Source organism: Electrophorus electricus, chromosome 11 (assembly GCF_013358815.1).
Source record: "Electrophorus electricus isolate fEleEle1 chromosome 11, fEleEle1.pri, whole genome shotgun sequence".
In the NCBI taxonomy this organism is placed as follows: Eukaryota; Metazoa; Chordata; class Actinopteri; order Gymnotiformes; family Gymnotidae; genus Electrophorus; species Electrophorus electricus.
Genome location: NC_049545.1, coordinates 10,381,728 through 10,406,855, shown reverse-complemented (window position 1 = coordinate 10,406,855; position 25,128 = coordinate 10,381,728). Strand labels below are relative to the sequence as shown.

Below are 25,128 nucleotides of genomic sequence, written 5' to 3'. Positions count from 1 at the left end.
ATTACGATATATTACAGTACAATAAACAATACAATTGCAGTGCAATATATTACAAAAATTACAATAGAATATGAACAAGACATTAGGTGTTTTGTGTAACCATAGGTCAATATTCTAACAGGTGTGTATGGTACACAGGTCATTAAATCTGAGGGAAAAACCACACACACAACCAATAGTTAATATGTTTATTAGACTTTCTAAAAAACATTTGTCCATAATGAGACTGTTGTTCCTCACCCTACAAAAACATTATTATTATTATTATTATTATTATTATTATTATTATAAATCTGTAAATAAATTAGCATAATAGACATGTTTGTGCTGGGATAAAAACAGTTGCAACAGAACCTAATTTGGACCAAGTCAAAATGCAATTTAAAAACATCTCTTTATAGAAAGACAACCAACAACACAAAACTTGTTAAAAAACAAAAACAAAAACAACACCCCCCCCACAAACATTTGCAGTGAGCCTGCCTTTAATGCAGCTTTTAAATGTAAAGGACAAACAGACCAAATAAGTTTGAGTTTTGAATTCTGCCATTATGCCGCACTTTTCTCAATGCAATTAGTTTACAGTGAACCTGAAATTAAGAACATTCAGCTCTAACCACAGACAACGCATCTGATTAATTTTCAAATATAGTGATTGTAAGTACAGTAAGCTTGTAAGATTATAAATAATTGCAGAGTTACAGAAAAAATATACTAAAAGACTTCTGAATATCCCAGCAACTAGTCATCCCCGCCTCTTAGTTTTATGTATGACATTGGTTTTGTATTCACTCATTAATTTTTTTTGCTCTGTGCGAGTTGGAGATTATAATTAATTTTTTTTTTGTACTGTGAAATATGAATTAACATCCATCTCTCAGCAAGCACTTGGAAGACCTACTATCATTTAGCCTTTGGTTGGTCAATGCCCTTGTGTTCTGGTACATGTCTGTAGGAGCAACGATTATTCTTAATACAGCCTGCTGTCCTCCAGAATTGGCACTCCTCAGGCAGTTTACTGCACAACAAAGTACATTTTTAAAGATATTTTACATTTTAATAGCACATTCATTCAACAAAGCCTACTTACACAAGATTCACTGAATTCTAGACCATGCACAACTGATCACAATATACTCACCTAACCTTCCCTGTATTAGTTGATGCAGTTGTAGATACTCCAAGATGTGGGTGGATTCTGTCAGGGTAACGCACCACAAGACAAGTCCCTGCAAAAGTGTAACCCTACAATCCACAAGCATATGTACAGTCACTTGAAGCACACAGAAATATACCCTGTACACTCACATCATGATCCTCTGCACCATACTAGGGACAAGCATCTGTCAGTAGTTGAAATCTTGTCAATATAAAATGACCTGCAGGATGCAGAGTTTAACAAGATACACTCACAGTACATATGGTTAAGCATCATTATTGTGGGGGAGATGTGCTCTTCACTTGCAACAAAATGATATCTTTTGGATCAAAAGTATAAAACAATCAAAACATTTAATGAAATATCACTAATTGGAATATCAATGCATGAAACAAAATTAAAATTGCTTAAAATATAGCTTTAAATTTTTCTTTACTATTCTAACTTTTTTCTCTGCATAAAATTTCCTCCTGATCAATAAAGTTCTATTTGTAAAATGCTTACTGCATATATGTGTACTATAAACAGCTATATGTATATGTAAACTGTATTCTGTTTCCATTCTATTTCTCTTGCACTTATACTTTTTTCTCCACCAAGGAATTCTCATTATTGCTTAAACAGAACGTTTTTCATTGAGTAGTATTGTATAAAAAATTAATAAATAATTTTAAAAAGCTAAGGCTTTTAAAGACATTTTGTAAACCCATTATGTCTGCACCATAAAACTTTCCTCATCGCCATGTCTGCCAGATGTCATATATTATATAGTAGTGCTTCATAATCAAATATGATCAAGCAAACACACAACTACACACTTACATGCATGTCTCGGATTGCTTTAGCAGAGTCTTCTTTGTTTGTGTAGTTGACAAAAGCACAGTGTTTTTCTGACAGTACTTTTACATGGCAGACTGGTCCAATTCTGTGTTTAATTACAAAATGCACACACACTCAAATATTTTAAACATCATTTGACAGACTATCTTACAGAATCATAAGGATGTTTCACATACATCTTTTACCATTCTCAGACTCTTTTATAATGTTTTGTAGATTATTCAGATAGTTAAGTGCACTAAAATAACTGCACTTTTAGAGGGACCACAAAAGCAGAAACAGACCTCTCTTTTATGTGAATTTAGAAAATACAAATTGTATAGACTGATGATTTATCAGGTTCAGAATTTAAAACCACTTCATCTTTTAAAACATTTGTAATGCCAAGTTATTATCAATCAATAAAACTAGTTGCTTAAGAAAGCACAGAAACAAAGACTGAGAAAGCTAACGCACCTTCTAAAGAGCTCAGTGATCATTGAATTTGTTATGCCAGGTACTAGATTCCCAACCCAGATGGGAAACAACCCTCTAGTAGGAGAACACAGACATATGCATCTTAGAGCCCATGTACATACAGAAAGGATAATTTTATACATGCATGAACATATTAGATTGAGCAAATTCTTACGAAGATGATGGCGTGACCACAGAGCTGGATCTAGGCTGGTTCTGAGGGACTGCTCTGAGTGGGACTTTATGAGATTGAGGATTTTTCTCTAGCTTTACCCATTCCTCTTCATCATGCTCTTCACAGTGCATAGGGGCAGCTGCTATACTACCTATAGAAAAAGACAGGACATAAAAAGTGAAGGCACGGCTGAAGTATGAGCCAGGCTGATTCAGGAAGACCTCTGAGTGTAAGCAGGCGTTGCTTTACCCTCCATCCCTGAGAGTGCTTCTAAAGCTTTTTCTACAGTTCCATGTATGATCAAAGCATTTGAACTCTGCTCTCGAGAGAAGCCCATGTCCTGTAGATAACACAGAATAACAAGCATTTTAAAGACATGCAAAACAGTGATCCTGGGAATGTGTATGTGTGTATGTGTGTGTATGTGTGTGTGTATATATATATATATATATATATATATATATATATATATATATATATATATATATATATATATATATATATATATATAATTTTAAAAAGAGACATTCAATAGGCCTGCACAGAGGTGTGGACCATCTGTGTACCACGGAAGCACCTTTTTAAAAATCTTGATGTTTTTTTAGATGTATATGCACTTTATTTAAGTTAGATGTCTTCTATAATGTGAAGACCCATCATACTGTGCACTACCTAATTACAAAAAACACAGTCTTACCATTAACCACATTATTTGTGCCAACATCAGTTCCTGAGCTGCCTCTGTACAAGAGCTGTTCAACTTTAAAATTTCCTTATAGGTCAGACAAGCCTCATTATACCTCTAAGAGAGGAAAAGAGAAACATTTGTGATGTCTGCAGAAAAATCAAAATGTATGTTTTTATGTACAAATTTTCTTCAGTGACAGAGGTTACAACTGGCACATTAACAGTACCTTAAGTCCAACCAATGCTTTGCCTTTCCTAAAGAGTCCTTTAATAAATGTAGAGTTCAACTGAACAGCAACAACAGCATCTGTTAAAGCCTTCTCATACTGTTGCATCCTCTCATAACAGAAGGAGCGATTCCCAAAAAACCTGTCAAGAACACACCCCAAAGCACAGTTTATGTGAACTAGTTTGTGGAGATGACACTGAACAGCTCTTTCGTCATAAACTGTCCCTAACAGATAATGTAAAAAATGTAAGTGTAAGGCATATAATGTATATTGTATACAGTATAGATTGGTTGTACTGTGCTGCACTCAATAATGTTAAAACTGCTGCAGATTAGCATATAATAAAGTGCATTTTTTTGTAGTCTTCCTTTTGCTGTAGTGAGTGACCTTCTACTTTGCACATCTGATCATCGCGTTCATCTCCATGAGTGTAGGTCAGGATAAACAAAGACACTTTAGGTCATGTGGTTCAAAATGTACCAGGCAAAAGACGAGAGCATTAAAATGTGTGTTTCAGCATGCCCCTGTGATGCCTAAGGTACATGGAAGACACCTGAGCCTTTACTGTAATAAACTTTTGCGATAACCAAAAGCTCAGGGCCACAGCGACTCAAGACCCAATGGAATAGAATCCAAAAAACACTTACTTATGCTCTTTAGGATTGTGTTTTATAGCCTCAGTAAAATACTTCACAGCCATATTAAAATTTCCACTGTCAGCATATGCATTACCCATCACTGCAAGAAAAAAGATGATTACCAGTAATTATTGCACATCTAGCCCCTAATCCAGAACATTAAGGTGAAATACACACCTGCCAGCTCCATGCTCTTTGTTACAAAATCATTTCCTGCCTCCTCAGACCCCTCCTCCTCCACCTCCTTCTGTGGTTTGAGAAATAATACAGACACTAATTCAGTTTTCCTAGTCTTTTAACGAGGACGATATCTATTATCAATTCCAGCAAGGAATTTTAATATGTTGTTTTACAAATTTTAAGCATTTCACCAAATTACAATTCATATAAAGGATGTTTTCCACTGAAAAAGAAAAGAAGGTAAGACTCCTGCAATGTTTGGCCTGATCTGATGAAATCAGGTGACAATTCATTCACTACAAAAACTAGGAGGGAAGCCTCTGACCACTTGAAAAGTCCAAAATAAGTCCAAAACAGTTGCCCTGACAACAGCACATATTGACCTTTATCGGCCACATTCAGACTAAGATTAGTCTCATATTTTTAATAGGACCTCCAATGATGAATCACCAATGGAATTACATATACTCCAAGACTATGCCTAAATCAGTGTCCAGGAATCCAGGCCTACATGGTCATTGTACACCTCCCTGGTTTATTTTGCAGACCTTATTATGAGGCTGCACTGCACTTTTCTGTTGTCCTGTTTGTTGTTTGGCGTTCTCAGCTTTTTTGTCCTTCCTCTCAAATGTGGGTTTCTGCTTGAGTTTGCGTTTGGCAATGGCAGCTGCATTTGTCACAAAGCAACTGTTTAGATCCAGCTCCTGAAACACACATGTTGCATTGTTCTCATCATAAGCTTCACAAGTATATACAAAACAGAAAAAGCAAATAAACAAAAATGGATTTACACCTAATGATTCAATACTTAGAACAAAAGCAAACCTCTCGTTCATCAGCTACATTCTCTTGATCATCTTCATCTTCATCATTGCTGTCGCTGCTCACAACTGTACTGTTATTTGACTTAATCTCATTTTCACACTCTCTTTCTGCAGGTTTAGATTTCACAGGAGTAGGATTAACCTATTAAAAAAACATGAGACAAACATCTAAAAGCTATATTTTGTAATGGCTCCCACAGTTGCAGTATTAACTCATTGTCATGCTTTTAAAACCAAATACCTTGTAGTGCTTAAATAAAACGGGTGTTAAATAGAAGTTGTGTTGTTTATTAGATTGTTATGGACCATACACATTAAGTTACCTGTTTGTTTCCAGTTTTATCTGCATTTTCCTTTTCTAACTTCTCCCTCTGACGTCTCTCCCGTTGCCTCTGAGTGCCAAAACAAAAAAACAAAAAAACAAAACCCAACAACAAAAAACCACTTCAGTTCTGGAATTCAGGGGTTCATTGTATATGCAGTGTCATGTATAAAACTTGACACTACCATCTTCTTCTGTTTTTTCTTCTCTGATTTTTTCTTCAGTTTTTCCTCTTCATCTATCAGTTCTTTAGCATTTTTGGCAGCCTCCTAAAAGTATGCAAAACATTTAATATGTAACTGCCTTTTAAGGGCTACACAGTTATGATAAGGGAATTGCACCAATGCCAAACTAACCTCTGGTGTTATGCGTTTGGTTGTTTTAAAGCAAGGCAGTCCAGGCAGCGGTTTTGGAAACCCACTATTCAGGAAGTGTGGAGCAAAACCACAGTATCTATTGTTTTGTCTTGGATATTCGTCATCATCATCAGACCAATCCACATATTCTACGAATTCAGTTGGGTAGTTATCTAGACCTAAAACACAAACATTTAATTTTGAAGAATGAAAACCTTCAGACCAATATGCAATAAAATGCTATCCTTGGTTTAGAAATAAAAATCTCCTACTCAGTGTGAATTTTCACCCTTCTGGATAACAGTTGCAAAACTTATGACAGGAGCATATTGCCAATTACAGGTTGTAAAATGTAAAAGTGATTGCAACCCTTCAAACTGCCCTGTGCTCCTACTTCTAAAGTTTTACACTTTTGCTACCCTCTACCAAAAAAGCACAAATTAAAGCCAATATACTAATATCTGTCCAATGTAGGGGTCTATCCTCCATCCTCCAAGGTACAATACAGGTACTCATGATCATTATAACAAACACTTGAGGTTATAAAAAGTGTGTTTACAGGGAAAATATGCCTAACATTGCATTAGACATATTAATAAGATAAAACATAAAAGGAGTATAGAGATTCTGTGTTCTTTCAGAATTATTTGCGTACAGGGCAGAGGCCTCTGTAGAGGCCTATGCAGGCTTCAGCAAAGGATCCTGGGAAGGCTTTTGTGGACCTCGGGGTAAGATATATCACCTCTCCACCATGCTTAGGACTGTATAGAAAAACAATCTTCTTTAAGACAAGGTTAAGAGAAGTCTTTTCTTGGAATGCGGTGGTAACGTGTTCCAACTGGTGTGGGTGTTGAATATCAGTTTGCATATGTTGACTAATGTATGGTTTGGATGTAATGGTGGCGAATGCAAACACTAGTATGTAAAAAAGGTGGGGTGAATACATGATCACTTTTGACAAATGTATAAAAATGTGGGTTCTTTGTTTGATTGTTAGACATTCCCCAGAGGGTGCCTCAATAATGTTTGTTACTGTTAACCTGCAATAAAGGACAGGACCAGCTATTCTCTTTAACTAATTATGAAGTCTACGTCTTCATTTTATATTTGAATGTTTAACCTTAAGACTAGCTGACGGGGATTTAGGAACGACACACTCCCTACCAGTAACCCTGCAATGACCATGCAGCCAGTTTCCACAAGCAAGTGCATTTCAAAACCGGTGCCAGAATACAATCACTTTGTTTTTCACATATTCACCTAGAAATGTTCTGCAATATTGGAGTGGTATAACCCATTAGAAGCACAACATCTTAACTGCTAGTATCTGAGAGTCCCATTGCCTTTCTAAACATCAACACCTCTAGAGATATAAATAACCCCACACCCATTCAATACTCCAGAATTTTCATATCAGTAAACCTGTTCAAGACACATATCAGAACAACTCTACAAATATGTACAAAGATAAGATTCAGAACTCTCTTTTAGTATATGACGACATCAATGGGTTAAAATGCATGAAAATTACAAATTGTGGTAATAAAAGAGAAAAAGAAAGGAAAATCTTACTGCTCAGGGCATCCAATAGCCCTAGATTGCATCCTGTCATTCGCCCACTGATGAAGTCAACCATTGCATCCTATAAAAGAGTGCATTATTAAAGACAAAACTTACATGAAGATTACATTAGTGGGCTAAATCTGACGTACAAATCAGGTTAACATTAAGAAAACAAAACAGTATCAGTGAGGAAAAAGCATTGTATAATTATATATTACAACAAAAACTTAATTTGATTTTAATTACCATAAATTTGGGAGTTGTAAGGTAATAGAGTGTTTACAGGAAAAAAAATTAACAACATAAAACAAAGGATCATAGAGAATCTGTATCCTTATAAAATGATCTGTGTACAAAGCAGAAGCCTCTGTAGAGGTCTCTGCAAAGGATTCTGGGAAAGCCTCTGCAGACCATTGTAAGGCACATTACCTCTCCACCAGGTACAGAATAGTAAAGAAATACAACCCTATCTTGCAGATGTATGATGAAGTCATTTTTTACAAAAGAGAAGTCTTCTCTTGGAATGTAAGCTCCAACTGGTGTAGGTATTGAATATCAGTATGAGTCGGATATAATGGTGGAGATTTGAAACACTAGTATGTAAAAGAAGGTGGGGCTATTACATTATTACTCCTGAAAACTGTATAAAAATGTGTTTTTTTTGTGTGTGTGATTGTCAGACAATAATGCTTGTTAACACGATCTGCAATAAAGAATGGGACCAGCTATTTTCTTCAACTAATTGAGACAATAAACTGTTTTGGGGTAAGCCAAATATTATTCTATATTTTCATAAGGCAGTCTGTGATCTTATTATAGTGGGCTTTGAGGGTCACTGTAACAGGTACAGAGTGGTGCAAGACTGTGTTTGAAAGCATGGAGATTTATAAATGTTTCTGTGGGTATCTTAAGGTCATGGTATAGAGAGCTTCAAGCCCACTGAGCAGGAGCAAAACAGATTATTCTGGTTTGACCTAGCAACGGATACCAGGTTGTACAAGAAATATTGTTATCAATAGTAGAAGGCCATATGAGATCATACTTTAAAAAAAAGAAGAGAGAATGCCCTAGTTTGGATTTAATGGTACCAAACTCTAACTGGCATAAGTATTGAATATCGTTCTGCATAATGGTAATAACGCATGATTTGGACATAATGGTGGAAACTTCAAAGGTCAATATGTAAAAAGATGCGCAAATTATGTAATCGCTTGTAATCATCAACTTGCAATAAACAACTGGATCTACTGTTCTCTTTAACTAATTCTTGAGTCTGCATCTTTGACATCTGAAATTATAACTTTGAAATCAGCTAACTGGGGATATACGTACAACATAATTCTCAAGTCTACATTTTTAATCTTGAATGAAATAGAAATTATTAAAACAGCATATAGACAAATTTATGAACGACAGTTGTCGTGGAAAAACAATACTCAAAACTGGTTTCCTGTAAACAAACAAGTGAGCCAAGGCAAATACGTTCACTGAGTAGTCATTCTGTATGGCCACTTCATACGAATACACAGTGAATGCCCTAAGCACCAAGTATCTTCGAGGTTACAACCAGAATTCAACTACTTATACATAACCGTGTTACCATAAACTATATAACTGGTTAATAAGTGAGTACAATAATTGGATTAATATGTCTTCTTAGCTTTCTTTGTTAATTCAGATATCATCATCTTTCATATGGGTATGAGCATAAAAGTAGGTACAATGATAGGGCTGTACCCCAATACAAACTTAAACATGTCTTGGGACTTTCTGGTATGTATATTTATACTTATATTGAATGAGTTCTATCTAGATGATCCAGATAAATTCTAACCCTAACCCTTCTAGGTTCACATGTAGCATTCTTCATAAAACCCCTCTCTTTGCCCTCACAAACCAATCATAAATCCGTCCACCACCAGTCCTTTTTTGTTCTTCCTTTTATTTATTGATTTATTTAGCTATTTATTTATTTATTTATTTAAAACTGTCTCCTAATGCAATAACCCCCTTCATCATATGTACTGAACAAAGGCATGTGATCAAAGTAGAGAGATTGAGGTAATAAAATGATATTGTAAGCAGAAAATTAAGGATGGTCTGGAATAAACCAGTTTCATGCAGGAAAGGCCTCTGTAGGCTTCAGCGTAAATCCTCAGTAGGCCTCTTTGACTGGCCTCTAGGGGCTTGGGTTGAGGGGGGAGCCTGGGTTCAAGGACGGGACATCCTGGCCAAGTACCGGAAGAAACAATATGGACATCACCGGAAGAACCAATATGGGCATAGAATATGGAACCGGATTGCCTTTTTAAAAATAGAAGTAGTTCAGGTTGAACATAATGGTACCAAGAACTGGTTGGAAAAGGATTGTCTATCAATTTGCATACACTGAATAATGTATGGTTTGGACACAATAGTGGAACCTGGACAAGTATTATGAAAAAATAAAAATGGTTATGTAAGTGTCCTTGAAGAAAATGTATAAAAAGTGTGCCCACCTGAGACTGTTAGACATTCTCCAGACAATGCCTCATTTGTAACATTAAGCTCAGAATTAAGACAGGACCAGCTATGCTCTTAAATTAATTCCAGAGTCTGCATCTTTATTTCTGTTTAGTGTGTATTGAGTAAACAGTCTTGAACTTAGGAAGATCTAGGAACAAGATACAGAATGAGTACTCCAAATGTTTCTAACAAACATTATAAACCAATGTATTACACCCATTTGTTAACTAAAGGGGGGGAGGGGGGGGATTTCATACTTCATATTTCAATATATATAATGGAGTTGCTAAATTCCCCAGTTTGCCATCTTAAAAGTTAGAAAAACTAAAAAAAAAAAGAGATGCAGGCACAATAATTAGCTGGAGAGAAAAGCAGGTCATGTTCTTTATTTCAAGTTAAAGATCACATGCATTAGAGGCACCCTCTGGACAATGTCTGAGTCACACAAAGGCACTCCAATTTTTATGGTTTTTAGGTGCATTCCAATCTTTGAAGTTAACAGCATTATGTCCAAAATTTTCATTATGTCAACTGAAGTTTGACACTATTATATTCCAATGAAAGCTATACCCTTTTTGCCCTACTACAATTGATAAAGATTGTTTCCTGTACCACCTGGCACCTGATACAGGAATAAACCAGAATAAATCGCTTTACTCCTGCTCAATGGCCTTGAAGCTCTCTGCACTGTGCCCTCATATACCCACAGATGCATTATTAAAGATTCCATTTAAATGGATAAATCTTTATGCCTTCAAATACTCTTCTGTATCACTCTGCACCTGGTTCCCCCCTATAGAGACCTTCAAAGACCACTACACTTGGGTCACAGGTCACTTTATGAGAATACAGGCTAATATTTAACTCAGTACTTTAACTCTCTTGCTTAAAAACATTTTATTACCTCAATAGGATAGTAAATAAATTAATATGAGCACATTTCCCACAGAGTCCATTTTGAAACCCCATAGCATGAAGCATATTATAATATTTCAGAGATGCTTACTATTTGGGTATGACATGCACTGAGCACTTTCCCCAAAGCGCTCAGTGCATGTCATACCCAAACAGTAAGCACCTCTGAAATTACAGTCAAACTTGACCTTATACTGTTATTTGGTAAGACTGTTATGCAAGATAGACTGACTCATTCTTAAACATGTATTGGGGCTTTCCTATGTATGTTTACCTCAATCAAGATTTTTCCTTTCAGGGCTTACATGTAGTTTTTTTCCGTAGTAAACAAGCTCTTCTCTACTCATGACCTGGTCATGAAGCCATATACAACTATCCCCCATAGACATAAAATAAGTATTTAGATAATTTCTAACACACACACACACCTTATATGTATTTTGTTTAACTAAATTGCTAAATATTTCGTGTGTAAATGAGTATGATATTAACAGATGTTTCCCTCGCACAGAATAGACAACGTGATCAAATCTGCTTTAATCAAGGCATACTTACGTGTTTCTGGATGAGTCGTTGGTTTTCACGCATACGGAAGTAATCTGAGGACAAACAGGAAATATTTTTTCAAACATGTAAGAAACCCTATAGTTAACAAAAATAAGTTTTTGTGTCGTTGATGTCTAACGTTAGCCTTCAAAACTTGATAACGTTATTAGTTAGCTGGCGTCTAGCTAGACGTTTAGCTTCACATATCGCTAACCCTATCTTTAGTTAGCTAGCTAGCTATCAAATGTAGCTAGCCTATTGATCACGCGTAAATCGCAAGGGAAAGGAAAAACCTAGTTCCGATTATCATGACAGTTTAATACTGCATTTAGATTTATACCGCGGCCAGTCTTGAAATAATTCCAAAATTCTAGCTAGCTAGCGTTAACCTAATTAACTACGTATTTAGTACGCTAATAGCTAGCTAACCTAGCTAAAGTTTGGAAAAACTCATATAACGTAATCTGTCGACGAAAACACAGATACGTACCCGGTTCGAATACATGTCTTTTAGACATTCTCATTAATATTTTTTATGTGTGTATATATATAATATATATTAGTATTAGCTAGCTAGAGTCTAACTCAATCCTTCCTAACGTTTACATTATCTGAGTCCAGCGCACGTTTCCTTTTCATATTTGAACAGAAAACCGTACGCATGCGCCTTCATCTAAAAGACGCTGTACATATTTTCACTGCATCGAAACCAAGATACACAATCCACGCGATCATTTTCCCGTTATCGTGTTACTACCCAGTACTCTTCTGGACTGCTCGGGAAACACACCACTATTTCTTTACATTTCTTACTGACTCAACACCTCTGCACACATCATGCTCTTCAAGCCAAGGCATGTTAAAAACAGGCCCACAATTGAACCCAGGTTTTTGCCTTGTTCCCTTTAATATAACAGCATTTTCCTGGCATATACGTATTTATATATTTTAATATTTAATTTCAACATGATGCCAGCTAAGTCGTGTGTTCAAACATTAGTTTATGAGGATAGAAAAGTCAACATAAATACGCAATAATAGTTAACGGTTACTAGACTAATCGCCAGTTTAAATATATTAACTAGTTTTCAGCCATTGTTAGTTTTAACAAGACCGCTTTATAAATCACACCAAACTGTATTCTCGCACTGTCCACAAACAAATCCTTTGATTATTTATTTATTTTGACTTGTACTACTGTGAAGGTATTGCCCTCGTCATTCTTTCTACGTTTGAATTTACCGCGTGAAGTCGCGGGAAAATATGCAGCTATCTGACTGGACAAACAGACTTATTTTTGTTCCGCTATTCCCTCGACACCCAGATCCATTATGAGACGGTAAACTTTAATATAACCTTATGTAGATCGTTGTATTAAATATTTCAGTATCACGGATTCTACACCGATCTCCGTGAAACCGGGACTTTTTCTCCAGCAACATTTGCGCAAGCGTGGAAAAATATTATTCTCATAGAAACCATGACTAGCTAGTAGCTAGTGCTGCTAGCTAGCTAGCAAGAGAAATAACAATGGAGCTCCCAGTGCAAGGTGAAGATGCAGCCAGTGTTAACCGAGTGAGTGCGTCTTAATACAATACAATACAATACGTCATTATTTATTGAGTAGTTTAGAGAAGTTGTGTTGCCCTGACACCTGGATAACTAGCTAACTAACCAGCAACAGATGGTTATTTAAATAACTAGAATGGATATCTAGCGTTATGTAACCTAGCAGCAAGTGCGACCCCAAGATGAGAACTTAGCTACGATAGCTAGTAAACAAGTGTTTGCTAGATAATATAGATAGTAAAAACGTGTCAGAGAGCTGTTATTGGCCAGTGTTTACTAGCTGATTTTGCAACTAAATTCGTTTTTGGAAAATGTTACTTGCTAGCGTTAGCTAGCTACATAAGCGGCAGAAGCGATGATGGTGTATTGCAAATTAATCAGTCCGGTCCTAAAGGTTAATTGATTAGCCAGATAGGTTAGCTATGGTAACTATCAGGCTCTATAACTGTAAAGTTAAACTACTTTTCATTAGTATGGGCATTGGATTAAAAATGGTAAAATCTCTGTAACGTTTTACAGCAGTTTTTAAATCAGCCTAAGTCATAGTTAGCCATTTCCTTTGTATACTCAGATCAAATTGACTAGTCACTGTTGTTCATGGTGAGCGTTCTGATTAATCACCAGCAAGCATGAACTGTATAACGGATCACTATGGTCTATATAGCTAGCTACCTAGGTATGCTAGCTATTGTTGATCAGCTACATACCAGCCTGTCTTTAATGATGGAAGATGGATTTTTTTTTTTTGGATGTTTTTGGTTGTAGGTGGTGGAGTCATGGGACCAGCTACCTGAGCAGTCTTCTAGTTACTTTCTAGGGTCACTGGGACACCTGCCAACCTTGTCTGAGGCTGCTTGTCCACATATGGGGGCACATAGCCCTGAAAGACACTCAAGCACTCAGCTGGTAGCTGATGGATTTGAATCTTTACAGCTAGGTAAACACATATCTAACCATTATCAATAACAAAAATTACATTATCATCAAAAGCTTCTAAATAATTATTTTGAGGTATTTGTTCTTCATCTTGGCAGAGTTTCAGGACAGCCGTTTATCACCGACACTGACGCTGTTTCCCCAGGGGAAGCCCTTCATATTTTCTGAGTCCTCTCTCCTTCATCAGACAGATTCAGAATTTGTTCCCCTGAGGTACTATAGTCAGTGGAATAACTAAAATTCATATATAGTTTTTGTTCTTTTGAGTATATTAGAATATAATGTATACTTTTTGTTGTGTTTGTGCTAAGGGGGTCTCCTGATCTGTCCATCGCTTCTGAGAGGTGTCCTCAATTGTCACACATGCATGTAGATGGAGAGTCTGGCTTACCAAACACATCCCATGAACAGGCCTCGCTATCCCAGCATCCTTTAGGAGAGACTGCTGTCATTTCAAAGGATTATGATAGCTGCTGCTCACTTTCACAGCACAGCCTGTCACCTGAAAGCCATTACCAGGTAGCACAGGTTCATGATGAACCGGGGAGTGGACTGGAAAACAAGAGTGAGAGGCAGATGGAGCGAGAGGAGCACATGGATGCTGATTTGGATAGAGGAGAGACTGCTGTGTGCACTTTAAGTGGTGGTGCTCCTGCTTGCTCCTTGCTGGAGCTTGCTGGAGAAAAGGATGTTGGTATAGCCGGCAGTACTACAGTCTCTTCTGCCTCTGAAACTGCTCTTAGTCAGACTGGAGCTGTATTAAACCAACTAATTTCCCCCCAATGTCAGTCTGAAAATTATGTCCTTACCAATAAACAAGCTTCTAACAATGCCTGGGTGGAAGAACAGCAGTCCAGACCGGCTGGGAGTAGAGTGCAGCCACAAGGTCAGTCGTCTCAGATAAACACTGTAGGGAGAGTTACCATGTCATCTTCCCCTCATACATCTGTCATGTCAAACATTACTGTACACTCCTCGAGCATGCATCCAGATCACATTTTTGACCCTACTCAAAGAGTGCTCCAGTCTTACAGCCACAGTGATGGTACTGTCTCTACAATGGGCAATAGAAACCAAACTGGGAAAACAGACATTCCAAATGCACTGTACGATACTCCAGCCAGTGGAGGTGTTGTGTGTGCAGCAGGGCTTCAGAGACCACGGTGGAGCCCTGGTAGTCAGACAGCAGCAGATGGCTCCTTTTTAACTTCTCAACCTGTATCTCAGTCCACACCTGCGGTGTTCACTGCAAGATCAACACCAGCCCTGACCCCACTCTCTCCTGTATATTCCTATCAGGACACTATGGCTAGTGCAGCCATGTCAGCACTTAGTTCAAACGGTAGCGCCAAACCGAGCCAGATGCTAGTACTGAACCTGAGCACCACAGACCGTAAAACTCTTCCTGGAGGTTCCTTGGACGCATTGCAGGCCCACACAAAGTCTCACATCCTCCCCTTTAATCGTGAGGTGCCATGTGACCAAGAAGCCCCTTCCACTGAACTAGATGAACCCTCCTCTTCCTGTGAGCGAATACCTCCTTATCCACACACCTTAGACACTCTCCCACCAGCCTCTGACGGGGAGCTTAAAAATCAGATGTCTATGCAGTCTGTAGGAAGAGTGTGTTCTCTTCCCAGCCTCAGCTACGTTCAGAAAGTTGATGCTTGGAAGGCTGGTCATGATCATTATGATCATGTGGCCTCGCAGGGGTTTGACGGTATACGTCCTCAGAAGAAAGTGCAGAACGCTGTGTCTGAAGCACAAAGCTGTATTTTGGCACAACAAAGTGCCCAGTATCAGAGTGAGACAGTGTCAGCATCCAACATCAGTACTGAGGACTCTCAGACAGGTGTCGGCTCATCTAGGTGTGGAGATGTGGTGGAGGCAGGAGGAGGTGCGGGACCTGCTTCAGCTTCTCCACTTGTCTTCTCCCACTCTTCTCTGAGCACAGTTGTCACTTCCATCCAGCAGGATGGAGCTCAGCACAATCTACCATTTCAGCTGGCACACTCCAACGACATCTCTCCAGGTTTGGGCTCAGCTGGGGCAGAACTGGCACGGCTCACAGGCGGAGCAAGTGAACTGAGCCTGTCTTACGGGTCGGCAGCAGGCCCTGTAAAGCCCTCTCCTTTTTTCGGTCCAGATACATTCAGCAACTTGTCCCCAAACCCTAACATGAGCAGCACACTTTCTAGCTCTCGGGGCAGTTACCATTGTGAGCAGAATTTGGGGGCGTCAGTGGATGCAGCTTCTTCTGTCGTCAGTCTAGAAGTGGACAACTATGCCCCCTATTGGACTTCCAGACCTAGCTCCCCACCACAAGCATTTGAGCTGAACATCGACGACAGGATTCCTGTAAGTTTAAAAACCGAGATTGCAAAGCCTTGACCTTTAACTTTTTTTAAAGGATGTATTTGACTTTAAAAAAATTTAGATTTTATGAGTTTCAATTTGATGACAGTTTATTATTCTGTAGCTATACCTTCATAACTTGGGGATTGATCAGTCTCCTTCAACAATCCTAAATCCATTTGCTCTTCGTGGACCCATCAGAGAACCTGAGTTTTCTCCTACTGATTTGTGTACAATCAAAGGCTCAGTAGGAACATCCACCAAGAGCGCACAACCATCTGAAGGTAAACAATCCATTATGACGTGTCCTTACATAGCTATAAGTTGCCTTTAATCAAAATGTTTTTTCTTAGGAGACCCATGAGTTTAGTGATTTAGTTCAATTTTGTGGGCTGTGAGCTGCTCTGTCCTAAGTGTAATTTTTTATCCTGGTGTAGGGGTCAATGTTGGTTTTTTTGTTTGTTTGTTTTTTCCCAGGGCTGCTGATGATTATTAGTAATCAAGGACTCCCAATAATCCATATTTGGGCCTGATGTTCAGTTACCATAAATTTCATATTTGTATTGTGAATATTTACAACAAAGCAACTCTTACTCATGTCTCACCTTAAATGAACACAATGTTTAATATTAGAACATAAAGAAGTGCTTTGAGCTGTATACAATATAAAGATTGTAAAAATTGTAAATTAAAAACTTTTTAAATTAATCTTTGAATAGATAATACTAAATAACTTGAAATGGAAAAGTCCAGTAAAATGAGAAATGGAACAAATTCCAATCTCCAGTATCTTTTCAATAGTCCCACTTGAGCAACACTCACACATGCAAAAACAAGTAGTTAGATGTGTTGAATGTATTAGACTGATTGCTTCTTGAACATGTGCTGCATGATTCAATGGAAATGGGCTGTTTAGCCTAAGGCAAGTGGTTAAATCTTTGGATGCAGCATGTTAGTAGCCGTGTGTACTTTTAACGAAGAAAAATCAAAATGAAAATGATGAGACATTTTGTATAAATGAGTTATTAAATGTAAAACATTCAGTTATGGTTTTACAAATAATTATTTTACAAACAACTCATTCAGGTGTAATTAAATAATTCCCAGCACTGTGGTAAGTGGTGTCCTCTCCCTTTTTTTCAAATGTTTTTTGTTGTCAAAATGTATTATCATGTGCAGCCATTATTTAACATCATAGGCAGGAAAATGTAGTCTTGAATACATGGTGACTGCCTTTGTGCTTTAGTTGTATGACTTTGTAAAATACAGTGTGGGCAGTGTGTTTATGGTTAAAGTATTTTCTCATGTGTTCTGATGTCTTTTTCTATAATTACTTCTTGTTCTGCTGCTGTTCTATACAGGTGACAGTCCTCAGAAGGAGACTTTCTCTAGTTCTAGTATGCTCTCTACAGATTCCAGTGGTTCTTTAACACAGAGGCTTGCGGTTCAGAAACCAGACCGACCTGCTAGTCAGGGGAGTGTCAGGATGGTTCGTTCTCAGGCACACACTCCACCTGAACATCAAACTCCAACATGTCCATTCAGTGTTTCTCATGAATCTGACACACCCCAGCGGGAAGGCAGTTATGGCCAGCTAAGCTCAGTGAGTGTACTGCCTCATGAGGCCTTGTTGGAAGTCAAAGAAAGCAACTCATCTTTGGTAGGTTCTAGGACCCTACAGGAGATTAGGCATTTGCTTAGGCATGCAGGGAACCTGGTGTCTGGTCACTCTTCACTGGCTTCCTCACCTGGATCACACAGTTTCTCAGAGAGTGATGCCTCCTTCCTGTCACTTAGGCAGAATACACAGTTGTTCTATGATGACTCCTCTTTGTCAGTTGGTGGAAAGGTCTCCTTGCTGCTGGCTCGCTCTTCCTCAGACTCTGCTTTGAAGGAAAGCTCCTCATCCTCCTTTGGACTTCTTCAGCTGTCCAGTCAGACTGATCATATAACCACAGAGCCTTCCATGCCCTCTCAGAACACACAGGAAAATCATAAGTCACGTGACCTTCGTGTGGCCCCAAGAAGGGCAGAGCCTGAGGGCTGCAGTGCGGCAGACCCAGACAAGATGGGCCCATTGACCCTGACACTCGTGCAGGGGAATTCCCCTGCAGCATCAGAGGATCACCTGCATAGTCAGGAGAGTGCACAGAGTTCTGGGGTTAACTCACCTGAGAATAGCCCCACCCACAGCCCAACAGAGGTGGAGCTTGGTGTTTTGAGTGATGGCAGCAGTGAAGGTTCAATGGCTGCCAAGGTGGCTAAGCTTCTACAGAGTGAGTCACCGGTGTCTGTGATTACCAGCCGGCCAAGTACCTCTGACCCAGAGGAAAGCCGTGCTAGAGGTAACACTTTTGATCATTACAATGAGCAATACACAGCCAAGCCATTCTGTGAAAAAAATGAATGAAATTAGTAAATAACAATTTTTTTACAGAGTGGATCTTCATGAAGGCGTCTGGTCAAAAGTGTGAAGCCATAAAGCTTAATGCAGAAGATAGAAAGAGAATTGATGAGATCAAAAGAGAACTTCTGCTCTACACTAAGCACACCAAGGTACAATATGATCTTCAGACAAGGAAAAAACCAATGATAGAAGAAAAAAGTATTTTTCTTCAACTGAGAAGAAATTCCGGAAGTAGTTTGTTTCTTTAGCATTTGCATAAATAGGTAATCAGAGAGATTTTTTTTTTCCTCTTGGATGCTGGCAGACTGCTTTGTGGACAGTCCTGATAGTCAAAGGTAAAACTGTGTATGCAATGATTGTGTGTCAGAGTGATATTCTCTTGTACAGAAGAGCAGTTAACTGCAGTGTTCCTACCTCTTTGTCTGCATTCCCACTGACGTCCTTCTGTCTGAAACAAACTTACACAATCCTCTCTCTCTCTCTCTCTCTCTCTCTCTCTCTCTCTCTCTCTCTCTCTCTCTCTCTCTCTCTCTCTCTCTCTCTCTCTCTCTCTCTCTCTCTCTCTCTCTCTCTCTCTCTCTCTCTCTCTCTCTCTCTCTCTCTCTCTCTCTCTCTCACTCAGTGGAGCTCAGACTCTGAAGGCAGTTCCCAGTCCAGCGTTCTCCCTCAGCCTGTGGTGGGCTCTGCAGCAATGCGCAGTGTGGAGACACAACTCTCTGAGCAGCTATGGAGAGCTAATCGGATCCCGCTGGACTCCACTGTTGAGCCACCCATAGCCTTGCAGGACGGCCTGGAAGCCAGGGTCCGTCAGATCGCCCTCAGGGAGGGCATCACTGGCCCCGCGCCACACACTTCCATCACTATAGCAACTATTCGACAAACACCCTCCCCCCAACATGAAACCCATTGTCTGCATGTGCACGATGACCTCGCAGGCACTGTCTCAGAGCAGGAGCGCAGCTGCAGCCCCACGCACACAGCCCTGAGATCAGCTGCCAATGAGGGTAGAGAGCAGGGCCTTGTTGGTAACGGAGGAACAGAGATGGAAAGGAAGGGGATAATGGTTGAGGACAAGAAGAGGAATAGTGAAGACAAACATCATGAGACTAAGAGGACTGATCCATCAGCAATTCAAGAGGTGGCTCTTAAAGATGTCCCCAGCAGGCAAGAGATGCCACCAAGTTTGGTGTTCAGTTCAGTTCCTTCTGATCCACCTCACATTTCCCACATCCACCTGACCATTTCACCTAAACCACAGCAAAGCACCAGCCAAAGACCTCAGTTACATGCTGTGGATGCATGCAATGAGCTGCAGACTGACACACGCATAAATCAGACAGACAGAATGTGCAGTCAGGACACCTTGAGAAGCTCTGGAACCTGTGCAGAAGAGTATGCCTCAGTGCCTAGTGAGATCAGCTCAAATAAAGGATCAAATACAGGCCAGGGCACGACCACAGGAACTGTTAGCAGCTATTCCCAGATCAGCTCCAGATACCGACAGACCTTTACTCCCCACACAAGACTGGCTGGGCCAGAGAGACTTCTGTCTGTTCACGCAGCACGTAAGCAGCAACATTTTAAGAACTCACATCATTGCTGTAGTTCTTTTCTATCTGTTTCTGTATTTCCTGTCAGTTGCTCAGGTGAATTTTTGTAGTAATGCCCTGCTTTTTGTGTACTTCCTGTAGCAGTTCCAACCCTGTTACCATATAAACCTCAAGGAAGTTCGGAGCTTTTCTACATGCCACAGACCGACGCAGAGCTCTCTCATTTTCGCTCTGATACCAGCATTGAGAGTTCCCACCCAGGTACAACAAAGAGCAATACCTCCTCATTGTTTAAACAGAATATTCTGAGGAACTTTGAGTTTGTGTTCTGGTTGCCAAGTCAGAGAGTTGGCTTTTTGGGCTGGTGTTCAAAGCACATCTTTGCCACTTAGAAGTCAAAGGTTTGAAGCCAGGCACAGACCATTGTTGTAACCTACCACAATGGCCAGGCTTGTGCTGTGTGCATTCCATGTACAAACCAGCTACGTGTGCTTTTTAAAATGTTTAATTTTAGTACTGCAGAGTGACACTTCAATTTTTACAACTAATGCTCCGGTAATTGTGGTAGTATTCTATGCTTTGGATAGCATGAGGAAAATAGTACACAAATCCTTACTTATTCGGTTTTGTCTTTTGTTCTTTGTTCTCTTGCATTCTCTGGCTTTCATTCTCACTCACACACTCTTTGACCCCTCCCCTTGCACTCCTGCATTATTCATAGTTGCATTTGTCTGAGAAAGATGAACCCAAGAATACATTACAGTCTAAACCGTATGGGGATGTACTGTCACTGGCATGTGTTGTTTTGGGCTCTGCTTTCCGTTTAGTGTTGCTCTCTCCTCCTAACTGTTTTTTTCTATAGGGTCCGATGACGCTGTGCCTCCTCGCTTCACCGCCGAGGTACTTGGCTCAAGAGAGATCGAGGACAGGAACATTACACCAAAGCATAAAGAAGGAATTTACAGCAAGAGGGTCAAAATGAAAAGAGGTGAGAAGGTGGTCTGTTTGTGGAATTATACATTTGAGTTAGCATGTATCTTTAATGAAATGAATGAACGGATTTTAACCCCCCTCTCTTGGACAGAATCCACTAGCCCTGGAAGAGGCCTTTGTATCTCTAAGACTTCAGCTTGTAATGAAAGCAACACTGTTACTGTTCATACTACCTCTGTTGGTTTTGACATGAACCAAGGGGCCATGGTTTGTGCAGAGGAGGAAGAGTTTGTTCCCTTGCACATGGAGGCTGACTACAGCACAGATGACCTTCACCACCGTAGCCTTATGGGACAAATGCAGAACTTGGCAGCAGATACACTCCCTATGTCTGTCAGGGAGGAGGAGCAGGGAGTGAAGACTCAAGACTGTGTAGTGGAGATTGGCAGCTCTCTTGACCAGTTGTGGCATCGTTTCAGTTTGCGGTCGAGCCTGCAGGAGGATTGGCCTGCTAATAAGGGAGAAGTGTCGCTACTGGAGAGACTGGAGCGCTTGTCCCGCCTCCTGCACAGCTCCTCCCCATTACGCATGACGGTCAAAGAGGCTTGTGGCCAGGAGGAGAGAAGCAAGAGCAGTAGGAGGGTACAGGAGCTGAGGCAGACAAAAGGACAAGAGGCTACCAGGAGAGGGGAAGAGGAAGAGAGAAGTAAAGGGAGAGTACTTCCAAAAACGTCATGTGAGGATGAGCCTTCCAGGACCAATCACACAATAGAGGAGGACGGGCAAGAGAATGCTTATCGGTGTCCTGCAGAGAGAGACGAGTCTACCAGTGTGTCTGCGGAGACAACCAGCAGCCAATCCACCATCAACACACAGCGTTTGCTCAGAGCTTTCGGACCGCACAGGGTTAGCAGTGGAGCATCAGAGGTCACTAGAGGTCAGACCAGTAGCAGCCTGCTCAGACTTTACAACACCATCAATAAGCAGAAACGAGAGCTCGGCTCTGGCATCTCGGAACATCCCCTCTCTGCCGCCACAGAGATCATCAGCACAGATGATTCCACGGTAAAGCAGCATACTAGAAATGTACATGTCAGGCCAGAAAGTTTCTTGAAAGTCCAAGCTATTTTGGCAACTGAGACCTGTCTTTCCTGTGGTATTAGTTTTTCACTACAACTTCATTTAGAGACCTGTTAGGAATGTAGTGCTTTTGTGGAAGGAATGTCTGATTTAAATATTGTATGATTAAGTTGCCTCCAAACATGACAGTTTTCTTCTTTGCTCTAGGCCGCTGTTGTGTACGTGTTCAATTGTGTGCTTGTCATTTCCCTCAGGCCTCATCTGGTCCTTTATCATCTTCAAAAACTCGTATACTCCACTCTCAAAGAGGCACCACACGCAGCTTTAGTGCCAAGAGGTCAAAGGTCAAACTGGTCAGCAAAGGAATACAAGCAGGTCAGTTAAAGAATTTCTCCTAAAGGAATATTGCAGTGTTTCTCAAGACTTGGGATGAGAGGGCTGAGATGAGACAGGCATAAGATGGATACAATAGAATGTTTTACCAAAGCTGTTATGTGGTTTTATTACATTTTTAAACACTGGACACACACAGTTGCAATCAGTCCCATTTACTTAAATGTTTCCTCAGCAAAGTTCTGGCACTTGATGTGTTATTTAATATAAAAAGCTTTTTCTTTGTATTAAGGAGCTGTACTTTCTGTTTCTCAGGCGACCTGGAAATTGTGGTAAATGGCACCCGCAGACACACACGGGATGTGGGCACTACCTTCCCCTCCCCAGGCAGTGGCAGAGAGACCAGGGTTCCTCTTCCAGAGCAGCAGGCCAGTATCCCTGGACCCGCAGTATCTAACACCGTCCCAATTCAGCCACACACCATGCTGAAGAGAGAGGGCCACAACAAGAGCAACCAGATCCGCTATCCAAACGGTTAGTTTGTGCAGGTGAGTTAAATATTGGATTCCTGCATCATGGTTCTCACTCCTGCTGACACCCTACTGCTGTTTTTCCTCTGTGTTTGTCAGGGGTCTCGTGGTTTGTATCTGCTAGCGAGCTGAAGCGGGCATCGCAGAAGGAGAATGAGCCCCAGGCCAAGGTTTTGTGGCCTGCAGGCCCTGCCTGGTTCGAGCCCTACAGCAGGACCCATCCCTGGAAAGATCCACTGAGGGACCCACTCAGAGAGAGGCACATTCAAGTGGAGCAAGAGAAGCCCCCTGAGCCCAAAGCCCTTGCAGAAACCAACAGTAGCAAGCCTTCTGCCCTGGTCCCTCTCTCTCTGCAGGTGGGCGCAGGTTTGCTTATATGTGAATATGTACATTGGCTTGTGGTGTTTTTTCTGGTGGTTCATGAGTGGATGTACCATATTCTACAGCATGTGTTTTGTGGCAAATGTTATGTGGCAAAAGTCTTTTAATTTTTTCTTGCCACGTAATAAAAGTAGCCTTTATGTGCAGGAAGCACTGGAGTTGCATCGGCCGGAGTTTGTGTCCCGTTCTCGAGAGCGGATGAAGAGGTTGTGCCTAGTGGTGGAGGAGAGGAAGATGCAGGCTCTCTTCAACCAAGAGAGAGATGAGCTCTTCAATCACCCTGCTCCCACCCAGCTCCCCACAGCAGGTTGGTGTGGACTCCTTCCCTTAACAGAGGGGATCTCGCACATCACTCTGCCATTTGTCACATGTTCACCTGGTTAATGCTTTTCTGCATGTGAGTAATCATCTCAGGAGATTCTTGCTTCCCTCTTCAGTTCCAGCTACTCTTCCCAGTAAGCGAGTCATTCCAGTGAGGGAGATGGTGCAGAGATCCAAGCGGTAAGCTCAGAATTGTTACTACTCCTTTAGCTTTGGTTATTTTCCACACTGTGTGAACATGATGCATTGTTTACTGTACCTGCTGTCCTGTGGCTTATCCTTGTGCTCAGTGGGGTAGAGGAGAAGGCACACACTTGGAGAAAAGATAGAATCAGGAGGTAGGTGTGGGGGGGGATACAGACACAGAGAGAGAAGTGTTCTGAGGGAAACGTGTCTATGTGGTGTGCATTCTGTTAGGTCAGATATAGTTAACTGGAGTAAAAGTGGACAAAGAAAGAAGGGGGAAAATGAGGGCAAACTCTTATCTGAGTATGTTACCCTTCAGGATTTATGCCCAACTCCCAGAAGTTCGAAAGAGGAGAGAGGAAGAGAGCAGGAAAGCAGAATATCGCACATACCGCCTCAATGCCCAGCTCTTTAACAAGGTGTTTATTTATTTTTTAAATACACACACTCACAATACTTATACATTTCACACATTTTTGTGATGTTACTCATAAAGCTCATGCTTTATTATGTTTTCTCCTACAGAAAGTTACCAACCATGTGCTGGGAAGAAGAGCACCTTGGCAGTAACCTCAGAATATATCAACCTGTGTCTTAAATGGCAAAGTTGCTTTTAATCTCTACAGCCTTATTATGATATAATGAATTAATTTGATCAATGTGAGCACTGATACCACTCTGGAGATGTGATGTTACATGTAAGGACAAAATTAATTTATAATAGTTTTACAATAGTTTTTTTTTCTTGTAATGTTTGTTTCTTTTAAATAAAACAATCTTTGGCAGCTGTTGGGTTTTGTTGTTTTTTGTCCCTATCAAAAGAAGTGGTAAGTTTGTTGATTTGATTGTGCATTATACAGTGTGCAGTGTATCTTGGGATTTTTGAAAGAGTATTCCACATTTAAATCTAGAGTCTTGCCATATCCCTGATATACCTAAATATTGATTACTCTTCTCAGGCATTTGTCTGCACTCGGTAGCTCTCTCAGGCAAATATTAAAAGTTACAGGAAGTCCCCTGGGTAACATTTTGTCTCTTTACCTCTAGTGTTTGCTATTGAGAGAATCTGCTAGAAATTATTGTCTGATAATTTTATTAATATAAATGTAAAGGAACACTCAAGTATTGAAAACATGAACATTTTATTTAGC

The 25,128-nt window shown here is 40.1% G+C and overlaps 2 protein-coding genes across 4 annotated transcripts; one reads left to right on the top strand and one right to left on the bottom strand.

Moving 5' to 3' along the window:
• Positions 1-174: 174 nt before the first annotated feature.
• si:dkey-33c12.4 (uncharacterized protein LOC560112 homolog) lies at positions 175-12,027 on the bottom strand. Its single transcript, XM_035531434.1, has 18 exons — positions 11,887-12,027; positions 11,406-11,449; positions 7,440-7,509; positions 5,868-6,046; positions 5,697-5,780; positions 5,513-5,581; positions 5,191-5,331; positions 4,914-5,069; positions 4,363-4,432; positions 4,195-4,285; positions 3,545-3,686; positions 3,328-3,432; positions 2,880-2,970; positions 2,631-2,781; positions 2,456-2,530; positions 1,982-2,084; positions 1,142-1,245; positions 175-1,018 (listed from the first exon to the last, which is right to left on the bottom strand). The coding sequence occupies exons 1-18, from the start codon at positions 11,918-11,920 to the stop codon at positions 904-906; spliced, it is 1,824 nt and encodes a 607-aa protein (XP_035387327.1). The 5' UTR covers positions 11,921-12,027; the 3' UTR covers positions 175-903.
• On the top strand, positions 11,454-24,755 carry alms1 (ALMS1 centrosome and basal body associated protein). Of its 3 annotated transcripts, XM_035531433.1 has the most exons (19): positions 11,454-11,482; positions 12,784-12,971; positions 13,731-13,902; positions 14,000-14,114; positions 14,213-16,259; positions 16,381-16,540; positions 17,618-18,601; positions 18,694-18,812; positions 19,286-20,228; positions 20,355-20,474; positions 21,076-21,201; positions 21,298-22,211; positions 22,481-22,601; positions 22,875-23,093; positions 23,189-23,445; positions 23,618-23,777; positions 23,908-23,971; positions 24,297-24,396; positions 24,503-24,755. In XM_035531433.1, exons 2-19 carry the CDS (start codon positions 12,927-12,929, stop codon positions 24,545-24,547), a joined length of 6,711 nt encoding a protein of 2,236 aa, XP_035387326.1. In that variant the 5' UTR covers positions 11,454-11,482; positions 12,784-12,926; the 3' UTR covers positions 24,548-24,755. The 3 variants fall into 3 exon arrangements, with proteins under 3 accessions (XP_035387326.1, XP_026879313.2, XP_026879311.2); XM_027023512.2 differs by lacking the exon at positions 11,454-11,482 and having other exon boundaries at positions 12,469-12,971; positions 21,406-22,211; XM_027023510.2 differs by lacking the exon at positions 11,454-11,482 and having other exon boundaries at positions 12,470-12,971.
• The last annotated feature ends 373 nt before the right edge of the window (positions 24,756-25,128 follow it).